This window comes from Pelophylax lessonae, assembly GCF_965119305.1.
Source record: "Pelophylax lessonae genome assembly, chromosome: 4".
Classification (NCBI taxonomy): domain Eukaryota; kingdom Metazoa; phylum Chordata; class Amphibia; order Anura; family Ranidae; genus Pelophylax; species Pelophylax lessonae.
The window spans coordinates 494862258-494887733 of NC_138771.1; the positions used below are offsets into that span (position 1 = coordinate 494862258).

General features: G+C 43.4%; 1 protein-coding gene across 4 annotated transcripts in view; it reads left to right on the plus strand.

Annotated features, from left to right (window-relative positions):
• ADA2 (adenosine deaminase 2) overlaps positions 1-25476 on the plus strand; it is a 69566-nt gene that overhangs the window by 18765 nt on the left and 25325 nt on the right. Inside the window, exons 2-4 of one of the 4 annotated variants that reach the window (XM_082255740.1) lie at positions 9477-9585; positions 22870-23174; positions 25000-25225. In XM_082255740.1, coding sequence (XP_082111866.1) covers positions 22877-23174; positions 25000-25225 — 524 coding nt within the window. In that variant the 5' untranslated portion in view covers positions 9477-9585; positions 22870-22876. Of the gene's footprint in view, positions 1-2372; positions 2397-9476; positions 9586-17213; positions 17315-22869; positions 23175-24999; positions 25226-25476 lie in introns of those variants that run through there. The other 3 variants (XM_082255742.1, XM_082255741.1, XM_082255739.1) reach the window with 3 other exon arrangements.

Consider the following 25476-nt stretch of genomic DNA (forward strand, 5'->3'; position numbering starts at 1 on the left):
ACTGCTGCTGCTGCTCATTGCTGCTCGCTTGTTATGTGATGTTTCTATGCTATGAGGGCCTTTTGATGATGTGTTAAACTGACCTCAAGGGGTTGTCATGCCTCCTTAGGGGGCTTTGTTTCTTCATAAACAGACCACTGGGTGGAGCCTGGGGTGGGTGGGGGGAGGGGTTATTTGACTCGTTGTCACGTGTTTCCTTTTATGTGTTTGCCCTGTGTGGCACTGTGATGTGTTATATGTTGTCTTTTATTGAAAACCTATAATAAACAGAAATTTAAAAAAAAAAAAAAAAAATGAATGGAACACAAACACACGTGCTGCATTTTGCCAGCATTGCAGTGTGATTTGGAATTGCAGGCAGAATCACGCGGATGCTGCCAGCCCATGATCCCAAATCACTACATGTGAACAGGGCCTTAATGACATCGACTAAGGCTGGGCTGAGTCTTCCATTGCTGTTGTGATGCTGTTGTGTCTCCCGGGTGCACCACATTCTAAGTATCTTCTCTTTTTCTGTATGTATGGACTCTGCGGTGTCTGCAAAGTACCACTTCTCTTGTCCTGTATGCCAGTTTAACAAAAAAAACAGTGTATGCTTTGTCGCTTCCTTCCACAAGATGGTGCCCTTTGCATCTGCCCAGTAAAGATCCCAAATTGCTGTGAAAAGTCAGGGCCTAACAGGCAAACACAACAGCAATTATGAAGGCCCCAGCCTCAATGTATTTTATAGGTACAAGGAAGCCCAGGTTTTGTTTAACCATGTCTCTTAGACCCTCCCACTCTAATGTTTTGCCACACCCACTTTTTTGCTGCGGCCCGCTACGCGCACCACAAGTCACTTCCTCCCTGTCATGTCCCTCAATCTGGGAAGCTCGAAAGTTGTGAGGTATGTTCTGTATGTATAGACAACGCACAGTGCCACTTCTCTTGTTTGGTATGCCAGGTTAAAAAAAAAATCAGGGAGTGCTTCCTTCCACAGGATGGTGCCCTTTTCACCTGCCCAGTAAGATTGGCTATTACAGTGCACCACCCTGTGGGCAGTCCAGTGGCTGTGGGGAACTTAATAGCACAGCTGGGGAGATCGCTGTACTAACACAGCGAGTTTTAGTACAGTGATGTGTCAGTTTTTTTTCCTTCAGCCAGTACCCAGCTTTAGGCTGGACAATAGCCAACCAAACTGGGCACTGTTCATAAGAACTGGAAGAAGGCAAAACTGAAATCAAGGTCAAATTTTCAAGAGGATCTGAGTAAATACAATTAAGGATGTGATTGCTTTCTATGAGCAACACATAGTTTTTTCCTTTTTCCAGCTTTTTTTAATTTGGCACAATTTGTTTTTTTTTAAATACATTTACTTAGTACCTACTGCTGAACCCCCCCACCCCCCAGAGCAAAAATTAATCTACGGCACTGTCCGTCACCATGTTTTGTCAAAAAATTCTGCAGAAGGTTGGCAACACTGACCTAGGGGTTGATTTACTAAAATTAAATAGACTATGAACTTTGCAAGTGCAGTTGCTCCAGAGCTTAGTAAATGAGGGGAAGCTCTGCTGACTTCCATCATCCAATCATGTACAAGGAAAAATGCTGTAATTGGGCATTCTTTTCAAAAGTGAATATTTACCTAATATACTAAGCTCTGGAGCAACTGCACTTACAAAGTGCACAATCTTTTTGCCTTTAGTAAACTCCCTATGTGTACTTGAAATGAAGGCTAGCCGTTCTATTAAGACCACGCTAGATGGTGTACAAATTAAAATTTGAAGTCCACACAGAGGTCTCAAGAACAATGCAGATCTCGCTAAACAAATGCTCATTCAGTAAATGAGACCTGTCCCAGGTCTACAATGTCTTAGCATCTTCAGCAGTATAAGTTTGCCCCACTCTGTCTGGATCACTCTGGGACTTATATCCCATGAGCCCCTGCTGTCGCCATTATTTACCGGGGTCATGAAAAGTTTGCCTTGTACTCTGTCAGCGTGAAAGCAAGGACAGAGCTTAAGCCTCGGGGGGCGATGGTGGCTCAATCCCATGACTTAATATGATGTAACCCAGTCTCGCTGTCACAGCAATTGTGTATCAATGCAGAAATGACAGTCTGTAGTAAATTGTACTGTGTCCTGGAAATAGGGGGCCAAATCATGCAAAGCTGAAGGATGTTCATGCCTCTATTCCTTCTGTCAAGCTTTTGTTTTACTTGGATCATGGAACAGGATCATATGAATACTCAAAATAAAACAACAAAACCAACTTTCATTACAGTATTTAACTCCAGTCAAGATATCCCCCCCCCCCCCCCCCCGGCAGCTCATATGGCTAGCTTACCTAAGTACCATGCAGTATCTGAAACTTCTCTATGGGTAGTGATAGAATCGATAGATTGTGGCCCCTTATCGGTATTTATTATTTTATGGCTACGCCCGATGTATCGCGTAACTTTGCAAAAACCAGTCGCCAAGCATTTTATATCAATATGGGATAGGCTTAAAAACGTACATACAACATATGGCTTACAATCTCCACACAACCCCTCTCTTTTCCTTTCTCAAGACCCTAGCCTTTTACCCAGCCTGGGACTCTGCCAACGTGTTTTCGGGCCAGGACCTCTGCGGGCCTTCTTTGACTACATAAATTGGTCACGACGACAACATTTCTATCTTTTCCAGCTCTCTTTGAGACCGTTAAACTTCTCCAGTCCAAATTGTTTCGATACCTACAAATTAAAACATTTGACTCACCCAGTATAGCCTCAAGCACCCTACCTAATCAATATTCAAGGTTCGAACATATTTGCAAGCGAGACCCACACACTAGAGGACTAATCTCTACTCTCTTCTTCCAATTGCTAGTCAAACTGGACGAGGGTCAACCCTCATATACCCATAAATGGGAAGAGGACTAGGGCACACTTTCAACATCGCAGAATGGTTGGAGATTTGGGTCAGCAACTAAGACATCCTTTCCCAAGGTAATTGCAGTGGAAGCTAATTACAAGGTACTGAACCACTGGAACCTAGTCCCATCTAGAATAGCCAAATTTGTCCCCTAGCTCTTTGCTTCCGCGGCTGCTCAGAACCAAGCAAACATATGCATATATGGTGGAATTGCGCAGTGGTCTAAACTTTTTAGAAAGCAATTTTTCTGAGATGTTGGAATTATCCCTACAGCCAGAACCGTTAACTGCTCTCCTCAATCTGAGGCCAGATGCCTTGACGGGTAAGCAATTTAAACTCATGATTCAGTTTCTCACAGCCATGAAGCAAACGATAGCCGAGGCGTGGAAATCCCCTTTTTGGATGTGGCTGAGACGAAACACAGAATAAACTGTTTATTGATACACACAAAGATGGAAGCCCTTGAAAAAGACCAGATACCTAAATTTGGCAGGATTTGGCAACCATGGATTAAACATTTCCTACCATAAGACTTTGACGACATGGTGCTTATGCCGTGGTAGACAGAAGATACCTTTATATATCACCTAATGTTTTGCTGGTGATCATTTCACTCTCTGTAAATATCTCTTTCTTTGTATTTCCTCTCTTTTTCCATTCTATTATTTCATACCCTCTTACCTCTTCCTCAGGACTGGCATTCATACCCCATGCCGTAACTGCTCATGAAAATGACAGGCAGTCCCTCCAATGCTGAGCTTCCTTTTACCAAATGTCTCCTAAGACACACGGTAGCCTTCACATAATTTGCTCCAGCAGTTTATAATATTTATCATATTTAGATCTCTATACCCTTGTTTTTCAATAGCTGCATATAGGTCTTATGGTTTTTTCACAATTGATGTGCAGACTAGGCCAATGAGGTCCTGATGATGACTTATCTATGATGTTTTGGACCGTGACTTGGCCGGTTGGCTCTAAATATTGTTTATTGCATAACACTAATCGGTTATTTTGAACCAATGTCTGGGTATGTGTTTCCTGTAAGTTGACGTTTGCACTAAGAGCTATCTTGTTCTATTTTCTATGTTTGATCTATTTCTTGTTAATTCAATAAAACATTTGAACAAGAAAAAAAAAAATACATTTTCCCCCAGAGTAATTTTTTTCTGCCACTAGATGTCCTCAGTCTGATGGCGACCATCATTCATTCCACTTACCCTGAGGCTAGGTCACCCTGGACCCGCCCTTGGCCTATAACTAGACAATGAAAGGAGAAGCTTCATAGTGATTAGCTCATCTCTGCTAATCTGCTCCTTCTTCTTTTCAACATGTTTTTTGTCAGTACATAAACATATGCACTCTTTGTAATACTTCTTTTCACTGTTCAGCCCTGTTGTACAAAGACTGCAGGAGGCTGAAACCAGGTCATATTCAGGCGCTAAAATATAATCCCAAAAAAAATAAATAAATAAAAAATGGGTATTTTGCGATGACCTGCTATGAAACGTGAACTGCTGCAGCCTATAAATCCTAGAAATGTGGATTAGGTAAAAAAAAAAAAAGTCCACTGTTCCTAAAAATATAAACTGAACTACCAAAAAATATTTGACAAACCAAATGTTATATGGAAAGCAACCGTCATATGAAAAGCGATAAAGTGCCAGTGCCATAAAAAAAAAATAAAAAAAAGTGGACTAATCTTGTAAATCAATTATGCATATCATACTCCTGTAATATATCCAGGAAAACCCATTAAATCTTTCAAAGAGCTACATTTAGGAGCACCATGCATAACTGATTTACAGGATTAGTCCACTTTTCTTTTTTTTTGCACTTTATCGCTTTTCATATGATGGTTGCTCTTTATATGACATTTAGTTTGCCAATTATTTTTTGGTAGTTCAACATATATTTTTAGAAACAGGGCACCTTTTGCACCATATTCAGGCACTGCTTGCATTTATATTTAAAGACGTGTCAATCATTACAGAGCTGCATTTGTGTCTTATACAGTATATCTGCCTATCGTTCAGCTTTAGCCAGTTTTACAGCTACAGGGCTGCCACGCTGCGCAGGATGGGGTGTATATATATATATATATATATATACACGTGATCATGCACTTCTGGGTATCAGGCCAGAGTGCACGCCGCTGACCAGCGGCTCCTGCAGAGTCGATGTCCACCGGCACCCGCTGATTATTGGGTACACAGGAAGATTGCCTATGTAAACAAGGCAGATTGCCAATCTGTCAGTAGAGAAGGCATGGATCGGACTATTACTAGTTACTATTATTATTACTAGTAAAAAAATAAATCAATAAGTAAAAATTCCATAAATATATCCCATAGTTGGTAGACGCTATAAAGTTTGCGCAAACCAAAACCAAAGATATGTAGCAGAATACATATTGGCCTAAATTGATGAAGAAATTTGATTTTTTTTTTTACATTTTTTTTTTGGATATGTTTTAACCGGTTGCCGACCACCGCACGACTATATACTGCGGCGGTCAGCCCCGGCCAGGCAGAGTGACGTATCGGTACGTCACTCGCCTGTCACTGACTTGCGAGCCTATCGCGGGCGGGCGCGCACCCGCCGAGGCGCGCGCCCGCCGCGGCTCGTTCACAGACAAGTCAGTGCGTGTGACCGGCGGACTCGATGTCCGCCAGTCACACTGCGATCAATCCTGTGAAGGGAGAAAGACAGAGCAGCTTGTGTAAACAAGCTGCCTGTCAGTTCTCCCTGTGTAAAAGTGAAGATCTGTCCGTTCTACTATGTAGAACGGTTGATCTTTGCTTTTACACCAATAGGAATGTCCCTACACAGTTAGAATCACGCCCCTAGGACACACTTAACCCCTCCCTGTCCAATAAAGTTAACCCCTTCCCTGCCAGTGTCATTTTTGCAGTAACAGTGCATATGTATAGCACTGATTACTGCAGTAATGTCACTGGTACCCCCAAAAGTGTCAAAAATGTCAGTCAAGGGTCCGATCTGTCCGCCGCAATGTCGCAGTACCGAAAAAAAAATCGCAGATCGCCGCCATTACGCATTAAAAAAAAAAACACCAAAAATGACAAAAATCTTTCCCTTTGTTAGTAAACGCGATAACTTTTGCGCAAACCAATCAAAATTCGCTTTTTGCGATTTTTTTTACCAAACATAGGTAGCATAAAACAAATTGGCCGAAAAATGTTAAAAAATTTAGATTTTTACTTTTTTTTTGGGGGAATTTCATATAAAAAAATGTGAAAAATATTGTTATTTTTGCAAAATTTACGCTCTTTTTTTGTTTATAGCGCGTGATCAAAAAATCGCACAGGTGATCAAATACCACCAAAAGAAAGCTCTGTTTGTGGGAAAAAAAGGACGTCAAATTCGTTTAGGTACAGCGTCGCACGACCGCGCAATTGTCCGTTAAAGTCACGCAGTAAAAAATCGCAAAAAAACCCCTGGTCCTTTAGCAGCCAAATCCTCCGGGGCTTAAGTGGTTAAAGCATGTGTGTTAATCTTTGCAGAAAATAAAAAAAATTGAAATGCTGAGTTGCATACAGGAAGCTCAGGGGTTTCCTTCTACATCCACACATCTATCCAGCTGTCAATCAATACACAGTGAATTAATTGTTTTTACTTGGATAGTAGTTCCATTGGAGGCCCAAAAATTGGTATTGCACAGGGGCCCTTTGATGAATTTGTCCCCTGCTGGCCTCGGGCCCCCTGGCAAACTCTGCTCTGCAGCAGCTGGCAGTGTCAACTGTGACAGTATGATCTTAATATAAAGTATGCCTAAATCAAGGACAGGCAGCAGGTGAGCTGTCAGCATAGTCAGTGCACTACTAGAGGGCAGTGCTTTGGATAAAAGTCATGGTAGTCATAGTAGTAGTAGAGTAGTAGTAGTAATAATAAAAATAACCACAATCAATGTTTTTTTTTCAGAGAATAGGTGCAGGAATCCTCCCCTTCTAAGTCAGTTTGTGTCTCCGCCTCCTACCAAGCTCTGAGCACTGACCCTTGGTTCCGCCCCTACCTACCTCTGAGCACCGACTCTTGGTTCCACCCCTACCCAGCTCCCAGTATGGCCCCTTTTAGAGAATAGAGAGCCAAGTATCATTTTGTAATGCTAAGTAATTTGTATGTGATATGTGCAATGATAACAAGAAAAGAAAAACAAAATAGATCCCCCACAACCAGCAGCAATAGACCCTCCCTCGCCCCACAGCAACAACAGGCCTTCAGCAGCAACAACAGATCTCCCAGCAGCCAGCATCAATAGATTCTCCAGCAGCAAGCGACAGTAGACCACTCTCTAAACCAGGGGTGGGGAACCTTTTTTCTGCCAAGGGCCATTTGGGTATTTATAAAACCATTCGGGGGCCATACAAAATTATCACCTTAAAAATTAGCCTGTTATATTTGGTCAAACATTTAATTAACTCACCCCTAATGTGATGGCTGCAACTGCTTCTCTTTGGTGAGGTGTGTGATGTTAGCTGGTATCGATGATGTTGCTACTCGCAACAGGTTTTCCAGGTTTGCATCGGTCAGTCTTGAGCGCAGACGACTTTTTTGTGGTGATAAGTTTTGAAAAGAACTGCTGGCTGGTACTGCTGTGGGTACTGCTGGCTCAGGCTTGTACTGCTGGCTTGTACTGTGCTGTGAGTACTGCTGGATGGTACTGCTGGCTCAGGCTGATACTGCTGTGGGTACTGCTGGCTGGTACTGCTGTGGGTACTACTGACTCAGGCTGGTACTGTTGTGGGTACTGCTGGCTCAGGCTGGTACTGATGGCTGGTACTGTGCTGTGGGTACTGCTGACTGGTACTGCTGGCTCAGGCAGGTACTGCTGTGGGTACTGCTGGCTCAGGCTGGTACTGCTGGCATGTACTGCTGGCTGGTATTGCTGTGGGTACTGATGGCTGGTACTGTGCTGTAGGTACAGCTGGCTGGTACTGTTGTAGGTACTGCTGACTCTGGCTGGTACTGCTGGCTCTGGCTGGTACTGCTGGCTCTGGCTAGTACTGCTGGTTCTGCTGTGAGTACTGCTGGTTCTGGCTGGTACTGCTGTGTGTACTGCTGGTACTGCTGGTTCTGGCTGGTACTGCTGGCTCTGGCTGGTACTGCTGTGTGTGCTGCTGGCGGGAAATGCTGGCTAGGAGAAGTGTAGCAGCGCCACGCTGGAGGAAGAGGTGATGTTTCCTGTATTGGTCACAGGCGGAGTGCATTTGATATCACTCAGCCTGTGACTCACTCAGACTGTCATACAGGAAGCATCGGCTCCATTCTGACAGATCAGCTAAAAGACACAGACTCAGCTGCATGGGGGGCCGGACCAGATGACTTCGGGGGCCGCATACGGCCCCCGAACCATAGGTTCCCCACCCCTGCTCTAAACAGTAGATCCCTTCCAGCAACAATTGACCACCCAGTAACAAAAGATCCTCCACCAGCAACAATAGATTGCTACGCAAAAATAGATCTCCTCCAGCAACAATAGATCCCCCAGCAGCCAGCATTAGTAGACCCTCCATCACACCCCAGCACCTCTTGCCGTTACATACATTCTATTCGGGAGGTGCCAGAATTGCATTCCCCCGTGTTCCTGCTGAAAAAAAGCCCTGACCATAATACTATTTTATAATGTGAAAAAAGTAATAATGCTTTTGCATATAATTGGTTTAAAAACCTAATCCATTTGTCTTTTAAGCGGCGTTCCACTCAAAAGTGGAACTTCCACTTATTTGTCTCTCCCCCCCCCCTCCGGTGCAACGATTGGCTCCATTCCAGGGGGCGGGGGGGGAGAGGGTACCTGTTTTTGAAGGTACCCTGTCCCTACTTCCGTCGGACCTCGCTGTGGCAAGGTACATCAGAAGTTTGGCCCACTCCTCCTCCTTACCCCTCCTCCTTCCTCTGCTTCCAGGCTAGTAACTGAGTGCAGCGCACTTCTCACATGCGTAGTAGGGACCCGGCCATGAAGCCCCATGGCTTCACTGCTGGGTTCCCTTACCGGCAATGGCGGCAATGGCAGCATCCGACAGCCAATGGAAACATTGGCTGCGGTGCCGACATCGCTGGATTCCAGGACAGGTAAGTGTGCTAATATTAAAAGTCAGCAGCTACAGTATGTGTAGCTGCTGACTTTTAATTTTTGGAGGGGAAGGCCAGGACACCGCTTTAAACTCTAGCATCCTTGTAGAACTGCAAACCTCATCTGTCCCACGATGGTTCATTTCAGTCCATAGCAAAAATTCAGAGGGTAATAAATCTACACTATCAGTTATATATTGCACAGGGGGGAATCTGTGACTATCAACCATTCTGAGGTCTAACTTCAGCACTTCTATACTGGCAACTTCACAATTTATTTTTCCAAATGGGGCCCCTTTCCTATCCTGGGCCCCATAGCAGATGCCTGGGTTGCTATGAATATTGTTACATTACTGCACTGCATGTAAAGAGAGAACATGAAGGTTTTTAAAAGATGCTCCACCTTCTCCTAGGCAGAAAATGTAATTTTTTTACACGCACAAACTCAAACACTCACCCCTGCTATACGCAGCTCCTATCTCTGTTTCATAGAACTCACCCACTCGTACTGAATCTGGGTATTTGCTGAGCCAGCAGGTCTGGCAGGAGGTCTCGCCGCTGTGAACCCTGATATCACACTCAAGGCTCCCAGCTGGACAAGGTAGGATGTTTGCTGCACTGTGTGGCATACTTACATATTGGGCTGTAGTAGATTACCACCCTGCACACATTTCTCCGTTTACCTTTTGGGTGCCTGGCCCGCAGAGGAACCGCAAGCAACACCAATGAAGAAAGACCAGCAATTGTAGTACATTTGCAGGCTTTATTCACAAAGCATCATATGCCCATCCAGCCTTTCAGGGACACATGCTGCCCTTTGATTAAGGGGGCCCTTGTGTCCCCAAATTGTTGGTTAGATATATTACCTTTGTTTGTAAGTACCACAACCGCACGTATAGTCTTGTGCAAATAAAGAAGCACAACCGCTGTGCAGCACTACTAACTCAGAAAATCAATCTATATAATGAATAACCTCTGCTTCCCCAAATATTATATCAGCTATTAACACTTTTTAAGTTCTGCACATACAGTCCTGAGATTTTCACTGTTCTGTCACACAGCACAGCACTGTCTGGCACAGAAGATAGCCTGATATTTATCTTTTGCAGTTCAGAAATCATGCCTCTTCCCCTGGCCTGTGACTGGACAATGAAGGCCATCTTTCTATCACACTGAGGCGATCCGACTTCGAGGGGCGACCTGTGAAGTCGCGGTGCACAGCGTGCACCGCGACTTCGGCGCGACTTGCAGGGACTTTACATAATGGAAGTCTATGCAAGTCGCTCCCAGGTCGCCCCAAAGTAGTACAAGACCCTTTTTCTAAGTCGGAGCGACTTGTCGCTCCTATTAGAACGGCTCCTGTACTACTCAATGGCGAGCGACGGACTGTGACTTGTCAGGCTGACAAATTTCCTGACAAGTCGCGCTAGTCTGAATGGGGTCTTAGCATGCTGCTTTACAGCTAAGCAGCACAACTGATTTTACTCCTTGTGCTGCTACTCCCTCTCCAAGTCTGAGCGGTGCTGTCCAGAGACTGCAAGAGGCTAAAACCAAGTCATATTCAGGTATTTCAACTTCTTGCATGTAATAATGAATGAATACAGACCTGAATTCAGTTTTGGGAAATGTTCTGCCAGCAACTACTGGGATTTAAAATACAGATACAAAACTAACAACACTGCTTTTTCATCCTTTATGGTAATTAATAGTACAGGATGTCATTTACTGCTTTTTTTATTTAACTGTAAATTATTCTGAGCTACTTCTCTCTTTCAGAGATTACTGTGTATGTATATGAAAAATGTTTTTCTAATTTTGGAATGTAAAAAAAGGAAGTTTTTCTTTTTTTTTTTGTTTTTGCTGTACATGCATAAGAGGTGCTAAATCTCCTACTTTTAATGTCCAATGCTGTGAATGACTATCTCAATAGTTAAGCAGAATCTCTTGGTGAGGCTTTTCACAAATGCACCCCCAAATGTAGTAGAGGAAATCAGAATATTTAGAAAGCAGCAAGGAAGCAACAGCAATGGTGATAAAGTCCAGCGTCTTTTTATTTAATAATCAATAGAATGAGAGGGAATGCATTTTTGGGGTTCAAACACTCTTCGGGGCTTTTATGTTGTGCAACTTCAGAAGTGCCTGTATTCTGAGACATTTGGAAAAAATATTATATATACATGGTTGTAATCCAAAGCAAACTTCCCCATAAGAAAAAAATGGAAACTCAGAAGATTTGTTCCACAACAATTTCTTCATAAATCCTTCAGTTTTTGAGTCCATATAAAAAGATTATAGCAATGTGATAGGTTATGTAACCATAACATTTCCATCCACAAATGGCCGCCTGGGGATTGGAAGCAAAATCTAGCAGGAGCTACAGAGTAAAAAAAAGAAGATAGGCGCCTCTAAGTGTAGCAATATGGTTACATTTAATAAAGGTTCAACATTTAGCATCTCACATGGTCCTCTGCACCACCACCGACATCATCCCTTCCACGGGTGATTCAAGCCTCGCTTTCAGATCGCGCTACTGCAGGGTAGTCTTCCGGTCAGGATTGTAACCTTCAACCTTCATTAAATGTAAACCATACTGCTACACTTAGAGGCGCTTCTCTTCTCTTTTATACTCAGTTGTGACATGACGCTACTTGTATATCAAGACATCCCTTGTTTATCAAGTCAAAATTTATAAAGAAATTTTACTTGTCTTGCAAAGGGCTTTCAAACCAAGTTACTCTCCATCTAAGGTTTCACTATATATATATATATATATATATATATATATATATATATATATATATATATATATATGTATATATATATATACTGCTCAAAAAAATGAAAGGAACACTTTTTAATCAGCATCAAGTCATTTAACCTCCTGGGGTATTGATCTGGTCAGTTAAAGTGGAGCTCAAGTCTCCTTGTCATTTTTCTCCAAAAAGCCCCCCGTGATTCTCTTTATTTGCACAATATAAACAGTAAACCGGTATAAGTGTTTTTCTTCTTACTTACAATTATGATGTTTATCACAGAATCCCGGCAGACAGGCAGCGGTCATTATAAGTATGGGCATCTGAAGCCCGCTCCCACTTCCTTCCTGGACTCCGTGCAGCTGGCTACCCAGCCTGCACATCTCCAAGTCACGCATGCGAAGTAAGGATGCAGCGCAGCACACTGTGTTATGTACAGGATAACATAACAATGGCAGCGGAGTCGGAAATTCCCGCCCAGTTGCTATGGAATTGCCATTACAGACTGTTCTACGGGTTGGCATTGTGTTTGAAGGAATTGGAATCAATGGGTGGAACTCCGCTTTAAGTAGCACAGGGGGTTGTTAATCAGTTTCAGCTGCTTTGGTGTTATTTAAATTAACAACAGGTGCACTTGATGGGCAACAATGAGATGACCTCCAAAACAGGAATGGTTTTACAGGTAGAGGCCACTGACATTTTTTCCCTACTCATCTTTTCTGACAGTTTTTCACTAGTTTTACATTTTGCTAGGGTCAGTGTCACTACTGGCAGCATGAGGTGATACCTGGACCCTGTAGAGGTTGCACAGGCAGTCCAATTCCTCCAGAATGGCACATCAATACGTGCCATTGCCAAAAGGTTTGTTGTGTCTCCCAGCACAGTCTCAACAGTATAGAGGAAATTCCAGGAGACAGGCAGTTACTCTAGGAGAGCTGGACAGGGCCATAGAAGGTCCTTAACCCCTCAGCAGGACCGGTATCTGCTCCTTTGTGCAAGGAGGAACAGGATGAGCACTGCCAGAGTCCTACAAAATTACCTCCAGCAGGCCACTGGTGTGAATGTCTCTGACCAAACATTCAGAAACTTACTTCATTAGGGTGGCCCGAGGGCCTGGCCTCCTCTGATGGGCCCTGTGCTCACTGCTCGGCTTTGTGGAGCTCGATTGGTATTTGCCATTGAACACCAGAATTGGCAGATCTGTCACTGGCACCCTGTGCTTTTAACAGATGAGAGCAGATTCACCCTGAGCACATGTGACAGACATGAAAGGATCTGGAGAAGCTGTGGAAAATGTTATGCTGCCTGTAACATCGTTCAGCATGACCAGTTTAATTGTGGGTAAGTGATGGTCTGGGGAGGCATATCCATGGAGGGACGCACAGACCTCTACAGGCTAGACAATGGCACCCTGACTGCCATTAGGTATCAGGATTAAATCCTTGGACCCATTGTCAGAACCTACGCTGGTGCAGTGGGTCCTGGGTTCCTCCTGGTGCTCGGCAATGCCCGGCCACATGTGGCGAGAGTATGCTGCCAGATCCTGGAGGATGAAGGAATTGATACCATTAAAGCTCGCCTGACCTATATCCATTTGGACAACTCTAGGACATTATGTTTTGGTCCATCCGACGCCGTCTCATTAGGAGCATGTCCCGACATTGTAAGGCATGCATACAAGCATGTGGGGGCCATACAAACTGCTGAGTACCATTTTGAGTTGCTGCAATGAAATTTCAGCAATATGGACTAGCCTGCTGCATCATTTTTTCACTTTGATTTTCGGGGTGTCTTTGAATTCAGTACTGTGATATCTGTTCAATATTTTTCCTCATTGAGATCTGATGTGTTTTCAAAGTGTTCCTTTATTTTTTGAGCAGTATATATATATATATATATATATATATATACTGTATATATATATATATATATTTCTGTCTGGATGACAATAGTGACCAAGACAATTTGAGAAGGCGAATCTCCTCAGTGGGAACAGTAAAAACCTGACAGGGAACCTAATCCTTCCTTACTGCATCCAAAACTAAAAAAAAAACAAGGTCCAAAGGGTAATTGTATGTATTTGGGGAAAGGAGGTGGACTCTTGTGTGAACAGACCACAGCACACATGTGGACATTCACATACACTATATTACCAAAAGTATAGTTTTAGCCGATAGGGTTCAATATTGAGTTGGCCCACCCTTTGTAGCTATAACAGCTTCAACTCTTCTGTGAAGGCTATCTACCTGGTTTAGGAGTGTGTCTATAGGAATGTTCCAGAAGAGCATTTGTGAGGCCAGGCACTGATGTTGGCGAGAAGGCCTAGCTTGCAGTCTCCGCTCTAAATCATCCCAAATATATATATAGAAAAATCCTCGTAAATGGGACTTTTAACAGCAACAAGTAATCTTGCACAGAAAATTGTGACTAAAGCTGGATACACACTATACAACTTTTGTTGTTAGATTTCCTTTAGATTTACCTTCAACTATGTTATGGAAGAGCCTGCCTGATTCCATACAAATTGAAAGTGTTTAGGTTTGACCTAATATTATATGGTTTTGGTAAATCTAAAGAAAATTGTATAGTGTGTATCCAGCTTTAAAGTAAATTCTTAAAATTGTACAAAGTCTTTATCGTTCATACAAAATTATAAAAGAATATACATTACATAATATTAAAATAACCCATTTATTCACTGACCATGCAGCAACCTGTATGCATCACCGCTTTGACCCTAGATAGTGGAAATGTAATTCTTTGGAAAATTTTCTTCCATCCACTAATCCATCTGTCTAATTCTCAATGACTGTGAAAAGGATGATGTTCAGAAATTTGTTGGCACTGTATAGGCACTACCATTGTTAAACACACAATCTGTGCTTGCTATGATCTATCCGACCCCAGTGATTTACAGGTTAAATGCCGGCCCTCACTTCCTCTCGGTGATGTTTGGAGAATAATATGCAATGATGTTTTTTACATTTAAATTTGATTATTCACCTGAATACCTAACCACCCCCATAAAGAAGGTAACTCCTTTTTCGAAACACGTTGGGTGTTCACTACTTGAATTTCCTGTTTGGTGATTTCAAATGGAAATCTGAGTGTACTGCAAAATACCAAGGATTTTTTGCAAAAACTATTTTACTATTATGTAATGTATATTCTTTTATACTTTTGTAATAACAATAAAGACTTTGAGCAATTTTAGGAATTTACTCTAAATCACAATTTTCTGTGCAAGATTATTTGTTGCTGTTAAAAATCCCATATACGAGGGTTTTTCTAAATATATATAGTCTAGAGATGTTGGCAACCATAAGCTACTATCTATATTTGTCAACTTCTCACGTACCTGACTGATGAGCCCGATAGTGCAGAGGAAGGCCTCCCTTACGCATCTGACTCGCGGCCCCAGGTAGAGAAGATAGGTGGAGCGGAATGATATGGAATGATATGAGGGCCTGGCGGGTCAGCTGTTGGACAGGCAGCTCTAAGGTCCCAGATGCTTTAAAAGGAGACAACCAGCGGGTAGGAGGATCCAAACAGCAGGCAGGCAGAAGGACGGAACACCCGAGTCCACACTCACTCTGGGGGCTCACAGGCAAATGGATCAGTTCACAGGCCGGGTCAACAACAGGCAGGCAGCGTGGAATCCAAAGGAGCATGCAGGTTCAAGGTCAGAGGGGAGCCGAGGTCAGGTGCAGGCAGAAAGCAAGGGGAGTGCAAAAGTCAAGCCGGGTCATACAGGAGATCAATCACAGAAGCAGGTAAACAGGAGCAGGGGTCACAGGACGCTGCAGATCAGACAGCAAAGACATAATGCTGCTGAGGAGTGAAATAAGGCAGCCTGTTGCCAATCACTGCAATTAGTTTGCAGACTCTGCACTAAGTTAACCCTTAGGTAGCAGACCCATGACAATATATTTAATTCATCCCAAACGTGTTCTATCGGGTTGAGGTCAGGACTCTACAGGCCAGTCAAGTTCCTCCACCCCAAACTCACTCAATGGACATTGCTTTGTGCACTGGTACGTAGTCACGTTGGAACAGGAAGGGGACATTCACAAAGTTGGGACGATGAAATTGTCCAAAATGTCTTGGTATGCTGACTCCTTAAGAGTCCCCTTCACTGGAACTAAGGTGCCAAGCCCAACCTCTGAAAAACAACCCCACACCATAATCCCCCTTCACCAAATGATTTGGGCCAGTGCACAAAGCAAGATCCATAAAGACATGGATGAGCAAGTTTGGGGTTGAGGAACTTGACTTGCCTGCACAACCTGACCTCAACCTGATAGAACACCTTTGGGATAAATTAGAGCGAAGACTGCGAGTCAGTCCTTCTCGTCCAACATCAGTGCCTGACCTCACAAATGCGCTTCTGGAAGAATGGACAAACATTCCCATAGACACACTCCTAATCCTTGTGGCAGGGGCGTAACTACAGGGGTTGCAGGGGTTGAAATTGCAACCGGGCCCCATGCTCCAGGGGGCCCTGTGCGGCTCCCCTGTGCACCTGGATCAGAGGGGCGGCGGGGGCAGCATGTAGAGAATTCACTGTCCTCCTTTTTCCTCCTGTAGCTGCAGGAGGAAAATGGAGGAGATTGGTTCCTCTGTATGCTGCCCCCGCCACTCCTCCTATCCAGTTCACTTGTGTTCTGCTGTCTCTGGGCCCCTGTGTGCTCCCCTGGTTCTGGTCCCCCCCCCCCCCCCACTGTGCTCCCTTCCCTCTCCTTCCAGCTGCTGCAGGGGATGTGTCACAATAGAGAACCAGGAAGGGGTCGGTAAATATGTAATTTACCAGCTCCTTCCTTTTGATAAAAAATAATACAATTAAAATGCCAAAAAATAAAAGCTACTGACACCAGTGGGTGAACTTCCAGGATCGCAAAGGTCACACTTGCCACCGGGCCCTGGCATTCCACCATCGCGGGGAGGCCCCAAGATGGCAGGAAGAGGGCCCACTGCTGAATTTGTGAAAGGGTCCCGCTGCGGGACCGTAATAAAGGGCCCCACAACGAGAGTAAAGGGCCCCAGGATCAATGGGAAGAGCCCCAGGCATAAAGGGAAGGGCCCCGGCCAGGGGGGCCCTTCATGGTTTCTTGCACCGGGGCCCTGAAGGTTCTAGTTACGCCTCTGCCTTGTGGACAGCCTTCCCAGAAGAGTTGAAGCTGTTATAGCTGCAAAGTGTAGGCAAACTTAATATTGAAACCTATGGACTAAGACTGGGATGCCATTAAAGTTCATGTGCGTGTAAAGGCAGGCGTCTCAGTACTTTTGGTTAGATAGTGTACGTGTCCATGCAATCAGCTGTCTGCTATGGCTTTAATGGCAGACGCAGCACTTTATAAATTATTCTGCTGTTTTCAGCACCGTACATCCCCCACAAAGCAGCAAATCATAAATGAGAAGAAGAAGTGAAAGGGACACACTGCAGGGATTTGTCTAATCGAGTTTTCAAAGGAAACTGAGCACATACATGTGACCTCAGTAGTTCTAATTGGGATAAAATCCCCTACTGCTTGCTTCTTTCCTTTTTTGAAGAAGTTTGGTCTGCCACGTTCACATATTGTAAGTATGCCAAGACCAGGATTTAAAGCTGTTCTCCAGGCTGATATAAAATACTCAAATTAGTGAAGCTCTGTATTCATTAATAGTACATATTAAAGTGGTTGTAAACCCCCAGGTACTGTTTGTACCTATAGGTAAGCCTATGATAAGGCTTACCTATAGGTACTGTAAATATCTCCTAAACTTGCACCCTGTAGGAGATATTTACATTACATACAGCTGATGACATCATCAGCACATGCGCTCATGACGGAACAAGCCCGTGCTGTTTCTTGAGAGCCCTGTGTTGTGACCGGCGGCTCCCGTGCTTATGCGCAGGAGTGATGTCACGCAGCCCCGGCCAGTAGCACAGGCGGAGTCCTGAGACGGGCGAAGATGGATGCGGCCTCCAGGGGGACGACGCGGGCTTTGGTTGGAGGTGTCACATAATGGGCTAGTATGCATTGCATACTAGCACATTTGCATTTACTCTGCATTTACTTTGCAGGTAAACAAAAAATATTTTTTTTTCCAGACTTTACTTCCTCTTTAAAGAGGAAGTAAAGTCTGGAAAAAAATGTTTCTTTTTGTTTACCTGCAAAGTAAATGCATAATGTGTTAGTATGCAGCGCACTTACCTGCAAACGAAGCCGACGTCGTCCCCGCTGGAGGCCACGTCCATCTTCATTCGTTTTCCTTAAGGGTCTGCGGACTCTGGCTGTGCTACTGGAGCCGCTGGTCATAGCACAGGGCTCTGAAGAAATGGCACGGGCGGACGTTCCTTCAGAGCGCATGGGTCGATGACGTCATCAGCTGCATGCACTGTAAATATCTCCTAAACAGTGCAAGTTTAGGAGATATTTACAGTATCTATAGGTAAGCCTTATTATAGGCTTACCTATAGATACAAACATTACAGGGGGTTTACAACCACATTAAATGTATTTTTTAATGCAAGCAGTGCAGGTACCAGGATTTGACCTAGCATCAGGCTCCTGTAGTCTACTAGACAATAAAGAGGAGCTGGGAGAAGAAGCAGAAGGATTCAATCGGTTGTACTGAAGTGCAAGGGGCATGCTGATAGTAGGAGAGCAGAGTGACAGATAGTTGAACTCTGCTGCTTCTCTTTTCACTGTCCAGTCACAGGCTGGGGGAGAGACAAGACCTGCAAGTGTTAATTACTGCAACAGAGAACAATCAAGCATCCTGCTCTTCTAGACAGAGCTATGTAAATCGCAGCACTAGATTGACAAAAATATAAATCCCTTGCCAGCTAAATAGGCTCCCTTATATGGTTTTATATCTTTGTATTTAGCGATTTGCCTAAATTTTAGATTTTGTATTTAAAAGGGGTACTGTGCTGTATTCTATTATTGTAACATTTATTTACTGTATTGCGTGATTATTATTTTAACTTTAGGGCTTGTTCCGTGTTGTTTTGTATTGTACACTTCATGCCCTGTGTTAGTGTGCATTGATAAAACGAGGTAGCTGTTTATTGCACTGCAGCGCATCAGCAGGACAGTAAGTGAAAGAAAATCAAATCAGTAAAAGAGGAACTAAACCCATCAATTTAACCGTTTCTCGAAACAATTACATTAAAGTGGAACTAAAATTCCACTGTCACACACTGCAAGTAGGCAGGCTTGTTATTGCAGAAGAGACATATATAATGTCTCCTTTGCAAAAAAGTACATCTATCGATGGGCTCGCAGCATTCGAGCATGCGTAGCTCAGCTCACATTGCTGGCACAGTCCCTGTGTGTTCGAATGACTGACTGCTGCACATACACAGGAGTTAGGTCTTCCTGCGCCGACCAATAAAATGAAATCAATGAGGCCAGAAGACCAGAATTCAGAAGAAGATGTCGGCATCCACAAGGGACATGGATCGAAGGAAATATACATTTAGCCAAGTTTTAAAGGCATGCCATGAACAATAGCTGTCACAGTTTCATGTGCTTTAAACTGAACTATCATGCCATCAAATGGCTGCTGTCATACCTGATTATATGTGTAGTACTATGGCAACTGTGGATAAATAGTGGCTAAGATGGCAACTTCCTTGGATAGTTGGGTTTTTGTTCCTCTTTAAAACACCTCCTCACTCCATCAAAATAACTATTTGATCCCCTATCAATCAGCAAGATTTCTGGCTCCCAGGTGTCTTCTATAAAGGTAACGAGCTGAGATTAGGAGCACTCCTAATCTCAGGGAGTGCTCCTAATCTCAGCCTGTTACCTGTATAAAAGACACCTGTCCACAGAAGCAATCAATCAGATTCCAATCTTTCCATCATGGCCAGGACCAAAGAGCTGTCCAAGAATGCCAGGGACAAGATTGTAGACCTACTACACAAGGCTGGAATGGGCTACAAGACCGTTGCCAAGCTGCTTGGTGGGAGGGTGACAACAGTTGGTGCAATTATGCGCAAATGATAGAAACGCAAAATAGCTGTCAATCTCCCTCAGTCTGGGGCTCCATGCAAGGTCTCACCTCGAGGAGTTTCAATGATCATGAGAACAGTGAGGAACCAGCCCAGAACTACACTGGAGAATTTGTCAATGACCTCAGGGCAGCTGGGACCATGGTCACCAAGAAAACAATTGGTAACACACTACGCCGTGAAGGAATGAAATTCTGCAGTGTCCGCAAGGTGCCCCTGCTCAAGAAAGTACATGTACAGGCCCGTCTGAAGTTTGCTAATGAACATCTGAATGATTCAGAGGAGAACTGGGTGAAAGTGTTGTGGGTAGATGAGACCAAAATTGAGCTTAGCATCAACTCGCTGTGTTTGGATGAGAGGAGGAATACTGCCTACGACCCCAAGAACACCATCCCGACCGTCAAACAGCCTGTAATAATAGCACATTAAAGTTTAAACATGTATTTCACTGCCGCATAAGCATCTACTAAGCTACTGAAAGAGAAACAATTAAGAAAAAGGCTTTTCTTATATTTTTTTCCTAATAATTAATGTTGGTGATATATTCAGATAATATGTGCAATGACATTACAGCCAATAGAGTTTTTTCAGTTTTTTGTTGTATTTTAAAGTTGCAGTTCTGTTTGTCAGAAAGCAATATTTTTGTTTGTTTGTGAAACTTGGTTTTATTTATAAAGACGTTAAATATCACAATAGCTAAATCTGTGTCTGTTGTCCATGTTTAAACCTGAATGACATTCACACCTGAGCGTAGCGTTTTTTTACCGCGATTTTACCGCGATTTACAGGCGTTTTTACAGGCCTTTTTTGTGCAGGCATTTTTAGATTGAATAGAAACCAATGGAAAACTCCTGTAATCTGCCCAAAATGAAGCTCATGTACTTTTTTGAGCATTGGGCGTTTTGCTCACAGCGTCAAAACGCTCAAATGTGAACAGGGGCCATTGAAATGAATAGGATTTGTCTTGTTGGGCGTTTTGAGAGCTGATCCTAGAGCAGAAAAACTCCCCAAAAACGCCCCAAAACGCCTACATGTGAACGGAGCCTTAGTCCCGGTTCACACTGGGGCAACTTGTCAGGCGACTTAGCCGCCTGACGAGTCACACTCCATTCAGTGCAATGGAACCATTCTAATCAGAGCAACTCAAGTCACTCCGACTTAGAAAAAGGTTCCTGTACTACTTTGGGGGCGACTTGCATTGACTTCTATTATAGAAGTATTTTGCAAGCCAAGGTCGAGCTGCACGGGGTGGCTTCAGAGTCAGGCGACTTTGAAGCCGCCCCCAGTGCAAACCCAGCCTAAATAATAACATATTATTCGATTTTTAATCCAGGTGTATATAATTCGTTTGGAAATTCTAGAGAAATGTTTAAACAATGCATTACAATTTATCTAAACCCATTCGATTTGTACCAAAATTCACTGTGATATTAGGCCACACTCCTGTTATATATCAAAAGAAGAAAGAAGAAGCAAATAAAGATGGGGTTTTGAGGGCCATAAAAGGGATGGTCACAATGTACAGCACACTTGTTTCATAAAATCCATATTTATTTTTGTAAAAGAAATAAAAAGCATGTACTATTCATGCCATAAAAAGGACATACATAGTTAAAGAAAACATCACAAACATATTTTACATGAATCCGATTACTCCTCCAAGGGGAGCATCAATAACTCAACCAAAACCTTGGTAGATCTCAATTGGACATGGTAACAGATGGTCCCTGTACAGCCGTTTTGGTCTCCTGAGCCCTGAAGAAGCACAACTATGCGAAATGCGTCGGCTGTACAGGGACCATATGTTACCATGTCCTATTGAGCCCTGCCAAGGTTTTGATTGAGTTATTGATGCTCCCCTTGGAGGAGTAATCATATTCATGTAAAATATGTTTGTGATGTTTTCTTTAACTATGTATGTCCTTTTTATGGCATGAATAGTACATGCTTTTTATTTCTTTGACAAAAATAAATATGGATTTTATTAAACAAGTGTGCTGTACATTGTGATCATCCCTTTTATGACCCTCAAAACCCCATCTTTTTTTCTTCTTCTTTCTTCCATTCGATTTGTAGTTGATAAAAATGTGAGATTTTAGTTGACTAAAATGTACTGGAGATTTTAGTTGACTAAAATATGACTAAAACTAAAACAATTCAGCTTACTAAAATAGGACTAAAACTAAAATAGCATTTTAGTCAAAAGACAAAAATAGGACTAAAACTAAAATGGCATTTTAGTCAAAAGACTATGAATAAAACTAAATCAAAACCTCCTGCCCTGAAGACAGCAGGAAGTAAGGAGAAATTCCTTTTTAGGCAGTTGTCCCAATAGAAGATTTTCTCTTTGTTCCTTTTCTGGTGGCAAATTAGAATATTGGATTTCTCATCAATGTTTGTCCCGGTGATAATGGTGCCCAGGAGAGTTAGAGAGGCCAAATTTACCCAGCAGTGACACAGACAGTGAGGGCTCTTGTGAGGCCCCGTTCACACTGGGGCGACGCTACTTCGCCGGGCGACCTCACAGGTCGCGGCATGCTGCTCGCACCGCGACCTCGGAGAGCGGCCGGCACGGACTTCATAACATTGAAGTCAATGCAGGTCGCTCTGGGTCGCCCCAAAGAAGCTCCGGACCCTTTTTCTAAGTCGGAGCGACTTGTGTCGCTCCTATTAGAACGGGTCCATAGCTTCTGTACGGCAGGCGACCTACGGCGACCTGTCAGGCGACCAGGTCGCCTGACAGGTCGCCTCAGTGTGAACGGGGGCTGAACATTCTTTTCATATGTTGCATTTTCTACATGTTGTGTTTTATTGGCAAACAAGCGTTGGATGCAGTGTGCCTGCAGTTCAAATATACCTCAGTAGGACATGCTGCATCCAAAGAAAGGCATCGCAACCCAAAGCAAGTCAAACACATATGACCTGGCATATGTACTGCTCTATTACAATCACTTGGTCTTAGTTGACCTGCATTTGTGGAAAGGAAATGCAGGAAAACCACATCCTTAACATGAGTCCTATTAAAAACCTAACACAGTAAAAGAAAAAAAGTCTTGGCTGTAGATACACTTAAACAATTTTATTTTTCTGAACATAAAAATAAAAAATAGGTGTCCTTTTTTTTTTCCAGAAATAAGATGGAAAGATCACCAGAGTGGATCCTTCTTCTCTTCCTGTTCAGCCTTGGCCATGGCTTCCCACCATGGGAGGACAGAAATGCTCTTATAGAAAAGGAGAACAGTCGCCGAGTAGGGGGCAACATCATCTTGGGAGAGAGAGAAACAGAAGCCAACAGGAATCTGATGAAGATTAAAGCGAATGAAATGAGTCAGGCGGTTGCCACAGGGGTCTTTCCTCCCAGCATACACTTTTTCAAGGCCCGCAGCCTTATACAGCAGAGCAAAGTGTTTAGGATTCTAAGAAAGATGCCAAAAGGTGAGAGAGGACTTTTGCCCAGGTCAGCCTTGCTTTTACAAAACTAAATCCAGGGTCATGCTGGATCGGCAGCTTTACCTCCTACAGGGTGGTCATAAAGCAAAGCAGCACCATATGGGAAAATGTACTGGGTGGAGCAATAACGATTCAGCCTTTACAGCGTAGTCATAAAATTACTATACCATAACTATATCATAAATCCTATTTTGGTGAGAGCAGTCACAAGGCACTTTTTAGTACAGAAAACATCTCTATTGTCTGCTTTTTGTAAAAGGAAATTGTAGTGTTCCCTTACATTGGTTAATAAGTAGAAAAGTGGCTCTTGCATTGGTGGTTCGTGAAGAACATTACAGTGGCGGTTAGCAGGGAAGTGCCCTCCTATACTGGTGGTCAGTATGGAAGTGTTCAATTGTGGGTAAGCAGGAGAAGGACTCACTCACATTGGAGCCCAAAAAAAAGTGCCCCTTCAATGATGAAGTGTTCCCTACATTTGAGGTCAGTGAAGAAGGGCCCCCTTATATTAGTGGTCAGTGCAGAAAGGCCCCCGTATATTGGTGGTCAGTGGAGAGGAGCCCCCTTATACTGGTGGTCAGTGGAGAAGGGCCCCTTTATGTTGTTGGTCATTAGTCTATATACAGTGGGTACGGAAAGTATTCAGACCCCCTTAAATTTTTCACTCTTTGTTATATTGCAGCCATTTGCTAAAATCATTTAAGTTCATTCTTCTTCCTCATGAATGTACACATAGCACCCCATACTGACAGAAAAACACAGAATTGTTGACATTGTTGCAGATGTATTAAAAAAGAAAAACTGAAATATCACATGGTCCTAAGTATTCAGACCCTTTGCTCAGTATTTAGTAGAAGCCCCCTTTTGATCTAATACAGCCAGGAGTCTTTTTGGGAAAGATGCAACAAGTCTTTCACACCTGGATTTGGGGATCCCCTGCCATTCCTCCTTGCAGATCCTCTCCAGTTCTGTCAGGTTGGATGGTAAACGTTGGTGGACAGCCATTTTTAGGTCTCTCCAGAGATGCTCAATTGGGTTTAAGTCAGGGCTCTGGTTGGGCCATTCAAGAACAGTCACGGAGTTGTTGTGAAGCCACTTCGTTATTTTAGCTGTGTGCTTAGGGTCATTGTCTTGTTGGAAGGTAAACCTTCGGCCCAGTCTGAGGTCCAGAGCACTCTAGAGAAGGTTTTTGTCCAGGATATCCCTGTACTTGGCCGCATTCATCTTTCCCTCGATTGCAACCAGTCGTCCTGTCCCTGCAGCTGAAAAACACCCCCACAGCATGATGCTGCCACCACCATGTTTCACTGTTGGGACTGTATTGGACAGGTGATGAGCAGTGCCTGGTTTTCTCCACACATACCGCTTAGAATTAAGGCCAAAAAGTTATATTTTGGTCTCATCAGACCAGAGAATCTTATTTCTCACCATCTTGGAGTCCTTCAGGTGTTTTTTTAGCAAACTCCATGCGGGCTTTCATGTGTCTTACACTGAGGAGAGGCTTCCATCGGGCCACTCTGCCATAAAGCCCCGACTGGTGGAGGGCTGCAGTGATGGTTGACTTTCTACAACTTTCTCCCATCTCTTGACTGCATCTCTGGAGCTCAGCCACAGTGATCTTTGGGTTCTTCTTTACCTCTCTCACCAAGGCTCTTCTCCCCCGATAGCTCAGTAGTAATAGCAGCTGTTGAATAAAATGTAGAGGCCACTTTTAATATGAAACTGTAATTTGACTTGTGTTTCAATTGTATCCAGTGTGTTGTGTATATATATATATATATATATATAATTGGAGTAATTCTTCTATCTGCAGGGGGCGCACTTCATATGCACGATTTTGCAGTTGTAAGTGTTGATTGGCTGGTGAAAAATGCAACATACCTACCGGACTGTTACATTTGCTTTACTGACAATGCAGCGGTGAGGTTCATCTTCTCCAAAGAGTCTCCAGTTGGTCAGCTGCTACCGGGCTGTTCGGATTGGCTGCTGCTGGAGACATATAGGAAGACCGTGGCAGATGTTACTGAGTTTGATACCAGGTCAGTCAAAAATGTTTCTGTTTTGAAGGATCTATTTAAAACAATAATTTTGGTGACTTTTTAGTACTCTTTCACTTTACTGATGAAATTTGCGGATTGACATCACGTCAACATGAATTCCGAAGTCATTTGACAAGACTCATCACTGTGGATGGTCCGCAGTACTCACATGTGAAAGCATATGCAGCACTTTAAGCAGCCATCTCCCTCTCAACTTCTCCCCTTTCACCCAGGGTCGTTGGTGCTCACAG